The 18,918-nt window shown below is 43.9% G+C and overlaps 1 protein-coding gene across 2 annotated transcripts in view; it reads right to left on the bottom strand.

The window, feature by feature from the left end:
- Nucleotides 1–18,918, bottom strand: part of LOC115144271 (protein tweety homolog 2-like) — a 121,049-nt gene that overhangs the window by 44,730 nt on the left and 57,401 nt on the right. For both annotated transcript variants that reach the window (XM_029685176.2, XM_029685175.2), the window contains exon 3: nucleotides 6,986–7,097. In XM_029685176.2, the coding sequence (XP_029541036.1) occupies nucleotides 6,986–7,097 (112 nt within the window). The remainder of the gene's footprint in view (nucleotides 1–6,985; nucleotides 7,098–18,918) is intronic.

Raw genomic sequence — 18,918 nt, forward strand, 5'->3', positions numbered from 1 at the left:
TGCACCAGGCTGGGAAGACTGAATCTGCAATAGGTAAGCAGCTTGGTTTGAAGAAATCAACTGTGGGAGCAATTATTAGGAAATGGAAGACATACAAGACCACTGATAATCTCCCTCGATCTGGGGCTCCACCCAAGATCTCACCCCGTGGGGTCAAAATGATCACAAGAACGGTGAGCAAAAATCCCAGAACCACACGGGGGGACCTAGTGAATGGCCTGCAGAGAGCTGGGACCAAAGTAACAAAGCCTACCATCAGTAACACACTACGCCGCCAGGGACTCAAGTCCTGCAGTGCCAGACGTGTCCCCCTGCTTAAGCCAGTACATGTCCAGGCCCGTCTGAAGTTTGCTAGAGAGCATTTGGATGATCCAGAAGAAGATTGGGAGAATGTCATATGGTCAGATGAAACCAAAATATAACGTTTTGGTAAAAACTCAACTCGTCGTGTGTGGAGGACAAAGAATGCTGAGTTGCATCCAAAGAACACCATACCTACTGTGAAGCATGGGGGTGGAAACATCATGCTTTGGGGCTGTTCTTCTGCAAAGGGACCAGGACGATTGATCCGTGTAAAGGAAAGAATGAATGGGGCCATGTATCGTGAGATTTTGAGTGAAAACCTCCTATCACCAAGGGCATTCAAGATGAAACGTAGCTGGGTCTTTCAGCATGACAATGATCCCAAACACACCGCCCGGGCAATGAAGGAGTGGCTTTGTAAGAAGCATTTCAAGGTCCTGGAGTGGCCTAGCCAGTCTCCAGATCTCAACCCTGTAGAAAATCTTTGGAGGGAGTTGAAAGTCTGTGTTGCCCAGCAACAGCCCCAAAACATCACTGCTCTAGAGGAGATCTGCATGGAGGAATGGGCCAAAATACCAGCAACAGTGTGTGAAAACCTTGTGAAGACTTACAGAAAACATTTGACCTCTGTCATTGCCAACAAAGGGTATTTAACAAAGTATTGAGATAAACTTTTGTTATTGACCAAATACTTATTTTCCACCATAATTTGCAAAAAAAATCATTAAAATCCTACAATGTGATTTTCTGGATTATGTTTTCTCATTTTGTCTGTCATAGTTGAAGTGTACCTATGATGAAAATTACAGGCCTCTCTCATCTTTTTAAGTGGGAGAACTTGCACAATTGGTGGCTGACTAAATACTTTTTTTGCCAAACTGTATATATATAAATTGGCTAACATTTCTAAAAAAAAAACGGTTTTGTCATTATGTGGTATTGTGTGTAGATTGATGAAGACAACTTTTTATTTAATATATTTTAGAACAAGGCTGTAACATAACAAAATGTGGAAAACGTCAAGGGGTCTGAAAACTTTCAGAATGCACTGTACATAGAACAGCAGTCTCTAACTTGCAGTGTAGAGTCCCGGGTGGTAGCCGGCTAGTAACAGTGACTAAGTTCAAGGCAGGGTACTGGGAGGAGGCTGGCTAGTGGTGACTATATAACAGTCTGATGGCCTGGTGCAACTGTACTGTCTCAGCCTTCTAGATGGTAGCGTGGTGAACAGGCCGTGGCTCAGGTGGCTGAGGTCCTTGATCTTCTTGGCCTTCCTGTGACACTGGGTGCTGTAAATGTCCTGGGGGGCAGGCAGTGTGCCCCCTGTGATGCTTTGGGCTGACCGCAATTGCAGACAGTGCAATTGTCATACCAGGCAACACAGCCCAACTGGATGCTCTTAATGGTGCAACTGTAGGAATTTGTGAGGGTCTTAGGGACAAAGCAAATTTCTTCAGCCTCCTGAGGTTGAAGAGGTGCTGATGCGCCTTCTTCACCACACTGTCTGTGTGGATGGACCATTTCAGGTTCCCAGTGATGTCCACGCCGAGGAACTCGAAGCTTGTCACCTTCTTCACTGTGGCCCTGTCGATGTGGATGTGCTCTCTCTGCTGTCTCCTGAAGTCCACGATCAGCTCCTTTGTTTTGTTGAAGTTGAGGGATAGGTTATTTTCTTGGCACCACTCCGCCAGGGCCCTCCTCCCTGTAGGCTGTCTAGTGATTGCGTCATCCGTAGATCTGTTGGGGTGGTATGCAAATTGTAGTGGGTCTAGGGTATCAGGTAAGGTGGAGGTGATAATGATCCTTACCTAGTCTCTCAAAGCACTTGAAGATGACAGCAGTGAGTGCTATGGGGAGATAGTCATTTAGTTCAGTTACCTTTGCTTTCTTCGGTACAGGAACAATGGCTGAGATCTTGAAGCAAGTGGGGATAACACACTGAGATAGGGCGAGATTGAATATGTCCATAAACATTGCAGCCAGCTGGTCTACACTTGCTCTGAGGACGCGGCTAGGAATGCAGTATGGGCCGGCAGCCTTGTGAGGGTTAACACGCTTAAGAGTCTTACTTATCTCGGCCCCTGAGAACAAAAGCTCACAACCCTAGCGAGTGGCGGTGGCCTGCATCGGCAGCACTGTGTTTTTCTTGAAGCGGGTAAAGAAGGTATTTAGCCGGGAGCAAGGTGTCGGTGTCTGTGACGTGGCTGGTTATATACCGCAAAGTTGGCCTGGAGCTAGAAATAGGGTGACTATGTATACTACCGGTCAAAAGTTTTAGAACACCTTCAAGGGTCATTCAAGGATTTTTCTTTATTTTTACTATTTATACATTGTAGAAAAATAGTGAAGACACCAAAACTATGAAATAACACATATGGAATCATGTAATAACCCCCAAAAAATTAAACAAATAAATTCTCAAAGTTCCCACCCTTTGCCTTGATGACAACTTTGCACAATTTTGGCATTCTCTCAACCAGCTTCATGAGGTAGTCAACTGGAACGCATTTCAATTAACAGGTGTGCCTTCTTAAAAGTGAATTTGTGGAATTTCTTTCCTTCTTAATGTGTTTGATTAATCATGGTCGGATTTCTGCAAAGAAACCACTACTAAAGAACACCAATAATAATAAGAGACTTGCTTATGCCAAGAAATATGAGCAATGGACATTAGACCGGTGAAAATGTGTCCTTTGGTCTGGAGTCCAAATTGGAGATTTTTGGTTCCAACTGCCATGTCTTTGTGAGACGCGGTGTGGGTGAACGGATGATCTCCGTACGTGAATTTCCCCCCGTAAAGCATGGAGGAGGAGGTGTTATGGTGTGGGAGTGCTTTGCTGGTGACACTATCTGTGATTTATTTAGAATTCTAGCCACACTTAACCGGCATGGCTATCATTTATTTTTCAACAGAACAATGACCCAACACACCTCCAGGCTGTGTAATCGGTATTTTACCAAGAAGGAGAGTGATGGAGTGCTGCATCAGATGTCCTGACATCCACAATCCCCTGACCTCAACCAAATTGAGACGGTTTGAGATGATTCAGACCGCAGAGTGAAGGAAAAGTATCCAACATGTGCTTAGCATATGTGGGAACTCATTCAAGACTGTTGGAAAAGAATTCCAGGTGAAGCTGGTTGAGAAAATGCCAAGAGTGTGCAAAGCTGTCATCAAGGCAAAGGGTGGCTATTTGAAGAATCTCAAATATAAAATATATTTTGATTTGTTTTAACACTTTTTTGGTTACAACATGAATCCACATGCGCTTTTTGATGTCTTCACTATTATTCTACAATGTAGACAATAGTAAAAATAAAGAAAAACCCTTGAATGAGTAGTTGTTCTAAAACCTTTGTCTGTATGTTGACACCATCCTGTGACAAAGTCATGCTGACCTTCATGTTCCTGTTCTAGCTGCAGCACAGTATGTGTAAGGATGCCAAGGCTGCAACAGCCAGCAGGTTAATGACCTGAGGGATACCCTTCTGAAATCCCTGATCTGGGACAGGAATCAAACCTAGGAGTCTATAGGCCCAGATCCAGACCCAGGCCCAGGTCCAACTCTTAGTCAGTCACCAGCCATTACACACAGAGTCTGCATCCAAAATGGCACCCTATTCCCTACAGAGTGCACTACTTTTGACCAGAGTGCTATGGTGCAGTATTATGTTTGCACTATTTTACCAGGAAAGTTGACTGAGAACACATTCTAATTTACAGCAACAACCTGGGGAATAGTTACAGGGGAGAGGAGGGGGGATGAATGAGCCAATTGTAAACTGGGAATGATTAGATGACCATGATGGTATGAGGGCCAGATTAGGAATTTAGCCAGGACAACCACGCCTACTCCTACAATAAGTGCCATGGTATCTTTAATGACCACAGAGAGTCAGGACACCCATTTAACTTCCCATCCGAAAGACAGCACCCTACACAGGGCAATGTCCCCAATCACTGCCATGGGGCATTGGGATATATATATATATTTTTTAGACCTGAGGAAAGAGTACCTCCTACTGGCCCTCCAACACCACTTCCAGCAGCATCTGGTCTCCCATCTAGGAACCAACCAGGACCAACCCTGTTTAGCTTCAGAAGCAAGCCAGCAGTGGGATGCAGGGTAGCATGCTGCTGGCACTATGCAGGGGTTAGGGTGCCATTTGGGACTCAGAGACCTCCAACCAGGCAGTTTATCAATGGCTTGTCAAATCAATGCCATACATAACCCTGCTTCCTTCCCCTCAACAATTTTCAAACATTCTCTTTCCAAGATTCTTTGAACTTGGTGGCTTACGTAAATCCTTCTTTAGTCACATACAGTGTAAAATAACTCTTTAACTCTTTAATGTCTATTGTTTCCAGACAAAGCCTATTACGATGAGAGCGTGTTTGGTTGAGGGAAATATATTTACAGTTATGTCAATGGCCAGGTCCCAACCACAGCGAGATGTAACCTTGCTCTCTGACTGACTAATACAAGCAACACTGATAGCCTGGTCCCAGATCTGTTTGTGCTGTCTTGCCAACTTGTATGGTCATTGGCAGGAGTTGGCAAGACAACACAAACAGATCTGGGACCAGGCTAGAGTTCTGACAGTTGGCTGTCAAAACTTCTCTCTTCATTCACCATCTCTTTCCTCCAAGCCTCAGCAAAGAATATAACAATGTATTTATAGAATGTCTGCAGAGTTCCTAGTTCATATGGGATATCACTTAAAGATTACACAATAGACCAAGCATTCCAAATTCCCGTAATTCCCATTACGCTATCAGCAGCAGACTGTTTTTCTGGCTTCTTCTTCAGAAAATAATGTCTTCTAACTGTGTGTCTGATTGTTCATTCAGATTCCCAGTCAGGGTTTTCTGTGTGGGGGGCTGATAGAAATCTACACAGCCATATGGTCCAGAACTAATTAACTAACTCAACCAAAGCTGGGAAAATTGATGGTGACTGTGAAGTTAAAAAGCAGCCAACTTCCATTGACGGTGACTGTTAAGTGTTTCATTTCCATCCCCTCCTAGTCAGAGATCTGCTCTTTGGATGTGAACCGACTTCTGAAGAGTGTGTGGAGAAGGGGAGGAGAGGGGGAGGAGAGGGGGAGGGGGAGGCATCTGAGTGGCGGGGGCAAAAGCCAAAGCAGCCATTGTTGTCAGAAAGGAGACTTGAACACTGAAGCAGCCTATCAGGACGCCCGGCCATTGGTCCTCTTCAAAGGTCTTTGCTTCCTGGGTTCACGGCTGATTATGTGAAGGGAGACTGTGGAGTGTGTGTGTGTGTGTGTGTGTGTGTGTGTGTGTGTGTGTGAGTGTGTGTGTGTGTTTGGAGTCTGATTGTGAAGGGAGACTGTGGAGTCTGTCTATAAGACACAGTAAGGCCTTTGTACCGCTGGAAGACCAGGACTAACAGCTCAGATAGGAATCAGGCTAATTGGTTCTATACGCTGTGGGCCAGTTTCCCGGCCAAGCTCAGTTGAGAATCTCCATTAAAAGGGCATCTTAGTCTTGGACTAGGCTTAATCTGTGCCCAGTAAACCGGCTATGTGTGTTTTCGGGCTCAGCAGTGTGAGTCACAGCCATGAGAGAGACAGCCAGCTACGGAAACTTAACTTAAATGAATTTACTCCTTTAACACAGATAGGGAGTTAATCCATGCTCTTTGACAGCGTTCATAGAAGTCATCTGGAGTCCTTCTCTCTCTCGCTTTCACGATGATCCACTTCCTACTTTATTGCTGAGGGAGGTGATAAGGAAGGAGGATAGTAGGTGATGTAATGGTGATGTCATAATAAACCAGAGAGGCTGTATAATCATCCCAGTCACCAGGGGAGTGTGACATATTGATCAGAGACTTGGTGATTCCCATGGCTCAATCTATTCTTGGTTGAAGCAGGGTTTGATTCCTGCATAGGTCATTTAGGCTACACTGAATATACAGTATATAGAGCTATAAGTGTTAACTACAAGTGTCTTTGGATAATAGCATCTGCTGATGGCATTTTAAATTGGACCATATTTAATCAAATTCAGAATTAAGGAAATCTGACTCCTATGTTCAACCATTAAGGTCTATACATCACAACATTTCTGTGCATTTCTGCCTATAAATGGCTGGGATCAAACATAGCTTGCTCCTTTTTAGCACTGAGAGAAAATAGAACTGAAATCCCACTGACAAAACTTCCTGTAGAGTTCTGAGCCTTATTATCTGAGTGATAAAACGCCCCAGAGAGTGTGAAATTGACGTATAAAGCTGGATTTGGGTGCCTCTTTACGTGTCATCATCAGCGCTTCTTAGCACAAATTGAAAAAATGAGACAGATATAAATAGCCAGGAAGGGCCTCACAGTGTAAAGTAGGGGTCACACCAAGGAGGACAGAGGAGGAGGATGGTTCTTTGTTCATGGGGAGTCTGTCCCCGCGGCATAGGGAGTAGGATTGGGGTGGGTGGGTAGAGAATAGTGGGCAATTGTCTGCAGTATAATTGGGGGAGTTGGGAGGAGTAGTCATTCTACTGTACCCACCAGGCTGTCGACGGCTCCCAGCTTGTGATTGGTGTTGTACAGAGAGTCGTCAGCTGTGTGGTTATGTAGTGTATGGTAATGTAGTGGTAATGTAGCAAAGTGATAATGTACAGCAAACTTAGAGATTATGTATTGAGTCTGTAGTGCTACCCACCAGATTGTCGACCCCTCCCAGGGTGTGATTGGCATTGTACAGGGAGTATGTCAGCTGGTAAACCCCGTCGTTGGTCTCGCTGTTGCCATAGAAACCCACTCCCACCGCAACACTGCACAGAGCGAGAGAGACAGGAAGGAAGATGCAGGTTAGCGTTTCTGATAAATTAATCAGTATAAGACAACATATACAACATACAGTACTTAGTACCAACGACTGATCCAATAAATAATTGATCTTCGTTTAAAGGAGGTTGTTTTGCCACAATTATAAACTGTTATATACTATTCCGTCATTGCCTTTTGCAGCTCCCAGGGTGAGAGTTGTCAAAAGTTATGGTGCGCTGTCATGACTACAACCCCTAAAATGGCAACATGAAAGCTTGAGCTTCGTTGCACATCCCCACCTTGAGGGTATCGTGCAAGCTAGAAGAATACTGTATGTTAGTTTGGTTGATGATTGTGAAAAGGTTTGTGTGCGAACCACCATTCTTCGTTTTTTTCAGTCTGAAAAGTTTAGTAGATCAAATAGATAAGTGCACATTAAATCAAATGTGACAAAGACATAAAACCTCACAGCAAATTAAGAAACACAGGGGACAGTTAAGAGATTCACGTGAGTCATATTGGTTGGGTCCCAAATGACACCCTATTCCCTACATAGTGAGATACTTTTGACCAGGGCTCATAGGATTCTGGTCAAATGTAGTGCACTATGTAAGGGATTGGGTGCCATTTGGGATCGCAGACACTGTTATGGAGTCTCTGGTGGCACAGCTAGCAATGCAGTGCCCTAGACCACTGCGCCACCCGGGAGGCCCTTATTCCTCTATTTCAACAGTGTGCGGGTCTCCATCTCTTCCCTGGTCAGTAATAATGCTGAACATAGACAGAAAAACAACTGGACAGAGTCACACAACATTCATCCAGTCACTGAGAATTTTCCTGTAGTCCACTGTCATACAGAAAAACAGAACTATGCACTATCATAATAAATGGTTATGTATTACTCCAGGCAACCTTAGATTACTAAGCATTACTAACATGCACACAGGCAAGCACATACACATATTTTAGCAGTAGGCTGAAATTCAGTTCTCTCCGAAAAATGTCCTTTTTCGCATCCCCTCTGAGTTTGTGTGTTATGGACATCAGAATCAAATCAAATTGTATTTGTATTTATTTTGTGACAGTACTCTGACAGTACTCTCAGTAACACAAGCAGTGGTCCCTCTATCATAGTATCTCTACTAATACTTTATCTTCACACTACTGTGCCTATCCCTCCCCTTCCCACTCTACCACACTAACACAACTACTGTGGAGATAATCCTCTCTCAGTATCTCTTGATTATTGGAACCTCACACTTTATACAGCCTACCCTTGCAGTATATTAAAACACTTACTTCCTCCTGTTATGTCTGGTCAATAAAGTGATGCCAGATGAGGACCACAGGTCAGTCCCAGTGGGCATAACTTAGTCTAGGCTCTGAGGGAAACCTCCACATTCGTAACACTGGACGTGTCCCAAATGGGGCCCTATATACACTGAGCGTACAAACATTAGGAATACCTGCTCATTCCATGACATAGACTGACCAGGTGAATCCAGGTGAAAGCTATGATCCCTTATTGATGTCACTTGTTAAGTCCACTTCAATCAGTGTAGATGAAGGGGAGGAGAAAGGTTGAATAAGGATTTTTAAGACTTGAGACAATCGAGACATGGATTGTGTCAGTATTGCCATTCAGAGGGTGAATGGGCAAGACAAAATATTTAAGTGCCTTTGAACGGGGTATGGTAGTAGGTGCCAGGCTCACTGGTTTGAGTGTGTCAAGAACTGCAACGCTGCTGGGTATTTCAAGCTCAACAGTTTCCCGTGTGTATCAAGAATGGTCAACCATCCAAAGGACATCCAGCCAACGGCAGGCCAGTGGGCAAAAACGGGTAACTGATGAAAAAGGACAAAGGAGGCTGATACGAATTGTGGAGAGCAACAGACGGGCTACAGTTAGTCAACTGACAGTCCAGTACAACATTGGTACCCAAAGACCCATAAAATAATGCACAACTCGACGTACCTTGATACGAATGGGCTGTGGCAGCCAACAACCTTACAGAGTTCCACTTCTTTCAGCAAAATACTAGAAACTGCGGTTGCAGTGGGCTAAGGAACGAAAACACTGGACACTAGAGAATTGGAAAAACATTGCCTGGTCTGATGAATCCCAGTTTCTGCTGTTTCACACTGATGGCAGGACTAGGGTATGGAGAAAGCCACATGAGTACATGGATCCATCATGCCGCATGGCAACATTGTAGGCTGGTGATGGTGGGGTGATAGTGGGGGGTGTATTTTCATTGCACACATTGGGCCCCTTGATAAAATGGCGCAACTTTGAATGCCACAGGATATCTGAACATCATTGCCAATCAGGTGCATCCCTTCATGGCAGCAGTGTATCCATCTGCAAATGTATGGAACGAGCAATTCGGAGTAGAGATCCACTACCAGTCAACTTGACACAACTGTGGGAAGCATTGGAGTCAATATCGGCCAATATCCCGAAAAAAATCCCAGACATTCCCCGACGAATTTAGGCTGTTTTAAGGGCAAAGGGGGGTGCAACTCAATATTAGGAATGTGTTTCTAATGTTTTGTACACTCGGTGTACGTAGTGCACGACATAGCGAATAGGTTGCCATTAGGGACACATTCTGTGACTCAAAGGAGAAGCTTCCTCTGTCTCCCATTTCGTTGAGAATGCATTGCGTAGAATTTTTCAATTTAAATTATTATACAAAATTCTTGCAACCAATAGAATGTTATTTATATGGGGGATACAACCTTCCCAGCTCTGCAGATTTAGCTGCGAAGAGACAGAATCATTAGATTATTTGTTTTGGTACTGTCCATATGTAGCTTGTTTTTGGTCACAGGTCCAGGAATGGCTGAAAAATTGCAATATTTACCTGGAGCTAAACCTGCAGATAGCAGTACTGGGTAATCTGAAAAGTCATCGTCAATCAATCAATAATATAATAATACATTTAGCAAAAATGTTTATTTTCAATTTACAATCTGTAGAAACAATGAGTATAGACAAGTTAAGAACTCCAGTCAAACATCACAGCACAGTTGAAGATGATATGGCAAATAGAAATCCAATTAGGATGGTGTTAAGAGATAGATGGGAGGGGTTGAATGGAGCTGAAGTTGGGACTAATAACAACAAGATAACTCATGTAAAACATACTGTGTCCGTAAAACGTATATAGGTTCAGAACATTTGTGAAAGAGCACAGTTTGAAAGATATGGCTAATAGCAATCAAACCGGATGCACATCAGAAATAGATGGGAGAGGTTGAGGAGGGACAGGAGTAAAAACAAAACAAAATAGAACTATTGTAAAATAAAATGTGTCCATAAAATGTACATAGTATGTATAAGCTGGAAGTAGAAGCCTAAGCATTGTTGTTCACTAGCTAGTTTACTCGAATTAGGGGAGGGGTGGTAGGGTTAAATCAAATCAATTTTTATTTGTCACATACACATGGTTAGCAGATGTTAATAGTGATATATTTTACATAATTTCCCATCAATTCCCATTATTAAAGTGGCTGGAGTTGAGTCAGTGTGTTGGCAGCAGCCACTCAATGTTAGTGGTGGCTGTTTAACAGTCTGATGGCCTTGAGATAGAAGCTGTTTTTCAGTCTCTCGGTCCCAGCTTTGATGCACCTGTATTGACCTCGCCTTCTGGATGATAGCGGGGTGAACAGGCAGTGGCTCGGGTGGTTGTTGTCCTTGATGATCTTTATGGCCTTCCTGTGACATCGGGTGGTGTAGGTGTCCTGGAGGGCAGGTAGTTTGCCCCCGGTGATGCGTTGTGCAGACCTCACTACCCTCTGGAGAGCCTTACGGTTGTGGGCGGAACAGTTGCCGTACCAGGCGGTGATACAGCCCGACAGGATGCTCTCGATTGTGCATCTGTAGAAGTTTGTGAGTGCTTTTGGTGACAAGCCGAATTTCTTCAGCCTCCTGAGGTTGAAGAGGCGCTGCTGCGCCTTCTTCACGATGCTGTCTGTGTGGGAGGACCAATTCAGTTTGTCTGTGATGTGTACGCCGAGGAACTTAAAACTTACTACCCTCTCCACTAATGTTCCATCAATGTGGATAGGGGGGTGTTCCCTCTGCTGTTTCCTGAAGTCCACAATCATCTCCTTAGTTTTGTTGACGTTGAGTGTGAGGTTATTTTCCTGACACCACACTCCGAGGGCCCTCACCTCCTCCCTATAGGCCGTCTCGTCGTTGTTGGTAATCAAGCCTACCACTGTTGTGTCGTCCGCAAACTTGATGATTGAGTTGGAGGCGTGCGTGGCCACGCAGTCGTGGGTGAACAGGGAGTACAGGAGAGGGCTCAGAACGCACCCTTGTGGGGCCCCAGTGTTGAGGATCAGCGGGTTAGAAAGTAACAAAGGAAAATATATATATAAAACAGGTATGTATATATATGTATTTATATGTGTATATGTATGTCTTTATATGTGTATGTATGTATTTGTATGTATGTATGTATGTGTATGTACAGTATATACACTGCTCAAAAAAATAAAGGGAACACTTAAACAACACAATGTAACTCCAAGTCAATCACACTTCTATGAAATCAAACTGTCCACTTAGGAAGCAACACTGATTGACAATAAATTTCACATGCTGTTGTGCAAATGGAATAGACAACAGGTGCTGCTCCAGTTTCAACTGTTCTGCCTTACTATTATTCGACCATGCTGGTCATTTATGAACATTTGAACATCTTGGCCATGTTCTGTTATAATCTCCACCCGGCACAGCCAGAAGAGGACTGGCCACCCCACATATGCTCTCTCTAATTCTCTCTTTCTTTCTCTCTCTCGGAGGACCTGAGCCCTAGGACCGTGCCCCAGGACTACCTGACATGATGACTCCTTGCTGTCCCCAGTCCACCTGACTGTGCTGCTGCTCCAGTTTCAACTGTTCTGCCTTATTATTATTCGACCATGCTGGTCATTTATGAACATTTGAACATCTTGGCCATGTTCTGTTATAATTTCTACCCGGCACAGCCAGAAGAGGACTGGCCACCCCACATAGCCTGGTTCCTCTCTAGGTTTCTTCCTAGGTTTTGGCATTTCTAGGGAGTTTTTCCTAGCCACCGTGCTTTTACACCTGCATTGCTTGCTGTTTGGGGTTTTAGGCTGGGTTTCTGTACAGCACTTTGAGATATCAGCTGATGTACGAAGGGCTATATAAATAAATTTGATTTGATTTGATGGGCAATTAGCAAGACACCCCCAATAAAGGAGTGGCTCTGCAGGACAGACCACTTCTCAGTTCCTATGCTTCCTGGCTGATGTTTTGGTCACTTTTGAATGCTGGCGGTGCTTTCACTCTAGTGGTAGCATGAGACGGAGTCTACAACCCACACAAGTGGCTCAGGTAGTGCAGCTCATCCAGGATGGAACATCAATGCGAGGTTTGCTGTGTCTGTCAGCGTAGTGTCCAGAGCATGGAGGCGCTACCAGGAGACAGGCCAGTACATCAGGAGATGTGGAGGAGGCCGTAGGAGGGCAGCAACCCAGCAGCAGGACCGCTACCTCTGCCTTTGTGCAAGGAGGAGCAGGAGGAGCACTGCCAGAGCCCTGCAAAATGACCTCCAGCAGGCCACAAATGTGCATGTGTCTGCTCAAACGGTCAGAAACAGACTCCATGAGGGTGGTATGAGGGCCCGACGTCCACAGGTGGGGGTTGTGCTTACAGCCCAACACCGTGCAGGACGTTTGGCATTTGCCAGAGAACACCAAGATTGGCAAATTCGCCACTGGCGCCCTATGCTCTTCACAGATGAAAGCAGGCTCACACTGAGCACATGTGACAGACGTGACAGAGTCTGGAGACGCCGTGGAGAACGTTCTGCTGCCTGCAACATCCTCCAGCATGACCGGTTTGGTGGGTCAGTCATGGTGTGGGGTGGCATTTCTTTGGGGGGCCCCTTGTGAGACCAAAGGCTGGTTCGGTTGGCCCTGGGTTCCTCCTAATGCAAGACAATGCTAGACCTCATGTGGCTGGAGTGTGTCAGCAGTTCCTGCAAGAGGAACGCATTGATGCTATGGAATGGCCTGCCCGTTCCCCAGACCTGTATCCAATTGAGCACATCTGGGACATCATGTCTCGCTCCATCCACCAACGCCATGTTGCACCACAGACTGTCCAGGAGTTGGCGGATGCTTTAGTCCAGGTCTGGGAGGAGATCCCTCAGGAGACCATCCACCACCTCATCAGGAGAATGCCCAGGCGTTGTAGGGAGGTTATACAGGCACGTGGAGGCCACACACAGTACTGAGCCTCATTTGTACTTGTTTTAAGGACATTACATCAAAGTTGGATCAGCCTGTAGTGTGGTTTTCCACTTTAATTTTGAGTGTGACTCCAAATCCAGACCTCCATGGGTTGATAAATTTGATTTCCATTGATCATTTTTGTGTGATTTTATTGTCAGCACATTCAACTATGTAAAGAAAAAAGTATTTAATAAGAATATTTCATTCATTCAGATCTAGGATGTATTATATTAGTGTTCCCTTTATTTTTTTGAGCAGTGTATATACAGTTGAAGTTGGAAGTTTACATACACTTTGGTTGGAGTCATTAAAACTCATTTTTCAACCACTCCACAAATTTAATGTTAAAAAACTATAGTTTTGGCTAGTCGGTTAGGACACCTACTTTGTGCATGACACAAGTAATTTTTCCAACAATTGTTTACAGACAGATTATTTCACTTTTAATTCACTGTATCACAATTCCAGTGGGTCAGAAGTTTACATACACTAAGTTGACTGTGCCTTTAAACAGCTTGGAAAATTCCAGAAAATTATGTCATGGCTTTAGAAGATTCTGAAAGGTTAATTGACATCATTTGAGTCACTTGGAGGTGTACCTGTGGATGTATTACAAGGCCTACCTTCAAATTCAGTGCCTATTTACTTGACATCATGTGAAAATCAAAAGAAATCAGCCAAGACCTCAGACAAAAACATTGTAGATCCTCCACAAGTCTGGTTCATCATTGGGAGAAATTTCAAACGCCTGAAGGTACCACATTCATCTGTACAAACAATAGTACGCAAGTATAAACACCATGGCACCACACAGGCGTCATACCACGCAGGAAGAAGACTCGTTCTGTCTCCTAAAGATGAATGTACTTTGGTGCGAAAAGTGCAAATCAATCCCAGAAAAACAGCAAAGGACCTTGTGAAGATGCTGGAGGAAACAGATACAAAAGTATCTATATCCACAGTAAAACGAGTCCTATATCGACATAACCTGAAAGGCCGCTCAGCAAGGAAGAAGCCACTGCTCCAAAACCGCCATAAAAAAGCCAGACTACGGTTTGCAACTGCACATGGGGACAAAGATAGTACTTTTTGGAGAAATGTCCTCTGGTCTGATGAAATAAAAATAGAACTGTTTGGCCATAATGACCATTGTTATGTTTGGAGGAAAAAGGGGGAAGCTTGCAACCCGAAGAACACCATCCCAACCGTGAAGCACATGGGTGGCAGCATCATGTTGTGGGGGTGCTTTGCTGCAGGATGGACTGTGCACTTGTAACAGTATAGCTTTCATCCGTCCCCTCGCCGGGCTCAAACCAGGGACCCTCTGCACACAGACAACAGTCACCCACGAAGCATCAATATCCATCGCGCCACAAAAGCCACTGCCCTTGTTCCAACAACTACTTCAGGTCTCAGAGCGAGTGACATCACTGATTGAAACACTATTAGCACGCACCACTGCTAACTAGCTAGCCATTTCACATCAGTTACACTCACCCTCCGTTTGACCTCGTCCTTTTTTTCCACAGCAACCAGTGATCCGGGTCAACAGCATCAATGTAACAGTTTAATTTTCATCCGTCCCCTCGCCCTGACCCGGGCTCGAACCAGGGACCCTCTGCACACAGCGACAACTGACACCCACGAAGCATCGTTACCCATCGCGCCACAAAAGTAACGGCCCTTGCAGAGCAAGGGGAACAACTACTTCAAGGCCTCAGAGTGAGTGACGTCACCGATTGAAACGCTATTAGCACGCACCACCGCTAACTAGCTAGCCATTTCACATCGGTTACACACTTCACAAAATAGATGGCATCATGAGGATGGAACATTTTGTGGATATATTGAAGAAACATCTCAAGACAGTCAGTTAAAGCCTGGTCGCAAATGGGTCTTCCAAATGGACAATGCATATTTCCAAAGTTGTGGCAAAATGGCTTAAGGACAACAAAGTCAAGGTATTGGAGTGGCCATCACAAAGCCCTGACCTCAACCCTATAGAAAATTTGTGGGCAGAACTGAAAAAGCGTGTGCGAGCAAGGAGGCCTACAAACCTGACTCAGTTACACCAGCTCTGTCAGGAGGAATGGGCCAAAATTCACCCAATTTATTGTGGGAAACTTGTGGAAGGCTACCCGAAACATTTGACCCAAGTTAAACAATTAAAAGGCAATGCTACCAAATACTAATTGAGTGTATGTAAACGTCTGACCCACTGGGAATGTGATGAAAGAAAAAAAAGCTGAAATAAATGATTCTCTCAACTATTATTCTTACATTTCTTATTATTAAAATAAAGAGGTGATCCTAACTGACCTAAGACAGGGATTTTTTTACCAGGATTAAATGTCAGGAATTGTGAAAAACTGAATTTAACGTATTTGGCTAAGGTGTTTGTATACTTCCGACCTCAACTGTATATGCAAAATATAAATAATAACATTGGTGGTAGCTACAATTTATCTGTAATATTAAAGCTGATCAACCACCCCCCCCCTAAAAAAAAAAGAAAAAAGGAGAGAAATAGAGAGAGAAAGGGAAAAGGAAAAAGAGAAGAGAGAGAATATGCATTTCTCACTATGAATAAAGTACTGATGTTAACGCATTACATCATGTCTGTGGGATGTCTTTACTTTTTCCACACCAAAACATTAGCCCGGTGTCAAAAACATACTGTCAGGAATCTGCCTCTTTCATGTTCCTGTGTTTGAACAAGCTGTATGATGCTAGAGACACACAGAGTGTCCCAAATGACACCCTATTCCCTTTATAGTGCACTACTTTGTTTACTGTAAAGTTGTAAAGATGTTCACTATATAGGGAATAGGGTGCCATTTGGGACACACATACAGAGAAACCTCAAAACCCAGGAAAGAAAAAAGAAAAACATAGCAAATAATAGCAGCCTGGGGAAAAAGGTTTCTCTGAAATATCTGAATCATTCTCATTAACAGGATGATGGTAGGGGATTAGAGAAAAAGAAGAGAGATGGAGGGAGAGAGAGTTAGTATGACTCAACGCAGATAAATATCTGGTGACCATCAGACAGACTGAGTAGTAGATGGCTCAGGGACCATAGGTGCTGACCTATGATCAAGTCCCTTCTGTCCTTATTCATTGTGATCTAAAAGGCAAAACTGATTCCAAATCAGCATGCCTTCTCTGAGACTCTTGATATGGCCCCTGGTATACGCATAGCAAACATCTGTGGTACTGTCATGTCCATGACATACAAACTGGAACAGAGGATGAGAGAAAGCAAATTCGCAGAGAGAGAACTGAAATTTAGCCTCTGGCTAAAGAACTCCAACTCCAACTTCTGCACACATATTCATCTTTGCGATGATGCATTTACAGTGCATTCGGAAAGTATTCAGACCCCTTGAATTTTCCACATTTTGCTACATTACAGACTTATCCTAAAATGGATTTTAAAAAATATCCTCATCAATCTACACACAATACCCCATAATGACAAAGCAAAATCAGTTTTTTTTTAATGTTTGCTAATTTATTGAAAATAAACCCTTTGCTATGACACTTGAAAAAAAAGTGATTTATTTAACCCTTATTGTACCAGGTGAGTTGACTGAGAACACATTCTCATTTACAACAACGACCTGGGGAATAGTTACAGGGGAAGAAGGGGGGATGAATGAGCCAATTGTAAGCTGGGGCTGATTAGATGACCATGATGGTATGAGGGCCAGATTGGGAAATTGAGCTCAGCTGAATCCTGTTTCCATTGATCATCCTTGAGATATTTCTACAAATTGATTGGAGTCCACCTGTGGTAAATTCAATTGATTGGACATGATTTGGAAAGACACACACCTGTCTATATAAGGTCCCACAGTTGACAGTTCATGTCAGAGCAAAAACCAAGCCATGAGGTTGAAGGAATTGTCTGTAGAGCTCAGAGATAGGATTGTGTCGAGGCACAAATCTGGGGAAGGGTACCAAAAAATGTCTGCAGCGTTGAATGTCCCTAAGAACACAGTGGCTTCCATTCTTAAATGGAAGAAGTTTGGAAACAACAATATTCTCCATAGAGCTGGTCGCCCGCCCAAACTGAGGAATTGGGGGAGAAGGGCCTTGATCAGGGAGGTGACCAAGAACCCGATGGTCACTCTGACAGAGCTCCAGAGTTCCTCTGTGGAGATAGGAGAACCTTCCAGGAAGACAACCATCTCTGCAGCAATCCACCAATCAGTCCTTTATGGTAGAGTGGCCAGACGGAAGCCACTCATCAGTAAAAGGCACATGACAGCCCGCTTGGAGTTTTCCCAAAGGCACCTAAAGGACACAGACCAGAGAAACAAGATTATCTGGTCTTATGAAACCAAGACTTTACTCTTTGGCCTGAATGCGAAGCGTCATGTCTGAAGGAAATCTGGCACCATCTCAACGGAGAAGCGTAGTGACAGCATCATGCTCTGGGGATGTTTTTCAGCGGCAGGTACTGGGAGAATAGAGAGATCCTTGATGAAAACCTGCTCCAGAGCGCTACAGGACAACGTAGGAGTGGCTTCGGGACAAGTCTCTGAATGTCCTTGAGTGGCCCAGCCAGAGCCTGGACTTGAACCGGATCAAACATCTCTTGAGAGACCTGAAAATAGCTGTGCAGCGATGCTCCCCATCCAATCTGACAGAGTTTATAGAGGATCTGCACAGAAAAATGGGGTAAGCTCCCCAAATACAGGTGTGCCAAGCTTGTAGCGTCATACCCAAGAAGACTTGAGGCTGTAATCGCTTCAACAAAGTACTGAACAAAGGTGCCTCAGCAAAGATCTGAATACTTACGTAAATGTGATATTTCCGGTTTTGATTTTTAATACATTCGCAAAAAATTCACAAAATCTGTTTTTCCTTTGTCATTATGGGGTATAGTGTGTAGATGGATGAGGGGAAGAAACAATTTAATCCATTCAACGTCACACAATGTGGAAAAGGTCAAGGGGACTGAATACTTTCTGAATGCACTGTATTAGAGGTCGACCGATTCATCGGAATGGCCGATTAATTTGGGCCGATTTCAAGTTTTCATAACAATCGGAAATCGGTATTTTTGGGCGCCGATTTGCCGATTTTTAAAAATTATATATATATATTTTTACACCTTTATTTAATCTTTATTTAACTAGGCATGTCAGTTAAGAACACATTCTGATTTTCAATGACGGCCTAGGAACGGTGGGTTAACTGCCTCGTTCAGTGGCAGAAAGACAGATTTTCACCTTGTCAGCTCGGGGGATCCAATCTTGCAACATTAAAGTTAACTAGTCCAACACATTAACGACCTGCCTCTCTCTCGTTGCACTCCACAAGGAGACTGCCTGTTACGCAAATGCAGTAAGCCAAGGTAAGTTGCTAGCTAGCATTAAACTTATCTTATAAAAAACAATAAATCATAATCACTAGTTAACTACACATGGTTGATGATATTACTAGATATTATCTAGCGTGTCCTGTGTTGCATATAATCTGACTGAACATACAAGCATACAAGTATCTGACTGAGCGGTGGTAGACAGAAGCAGGCGCGTA

The sequence above is a fragment of the Oncorhynchus nerka genome, linkage group LG16 (genome assembly GCF_034236695.1).
Source record: "Oncorhynchus nerka isolate Pitt River linkage group LG16, Oner_Uvic_2.0, whole genome shotgun sequence".
Classification (NCBI taxonomy): Eukaryota; Metazoa; Chordata; class Actinopteri; order Salmoniformes; family Salmonidae; genus Oncorhynchus; species Oncorhynchus nerka.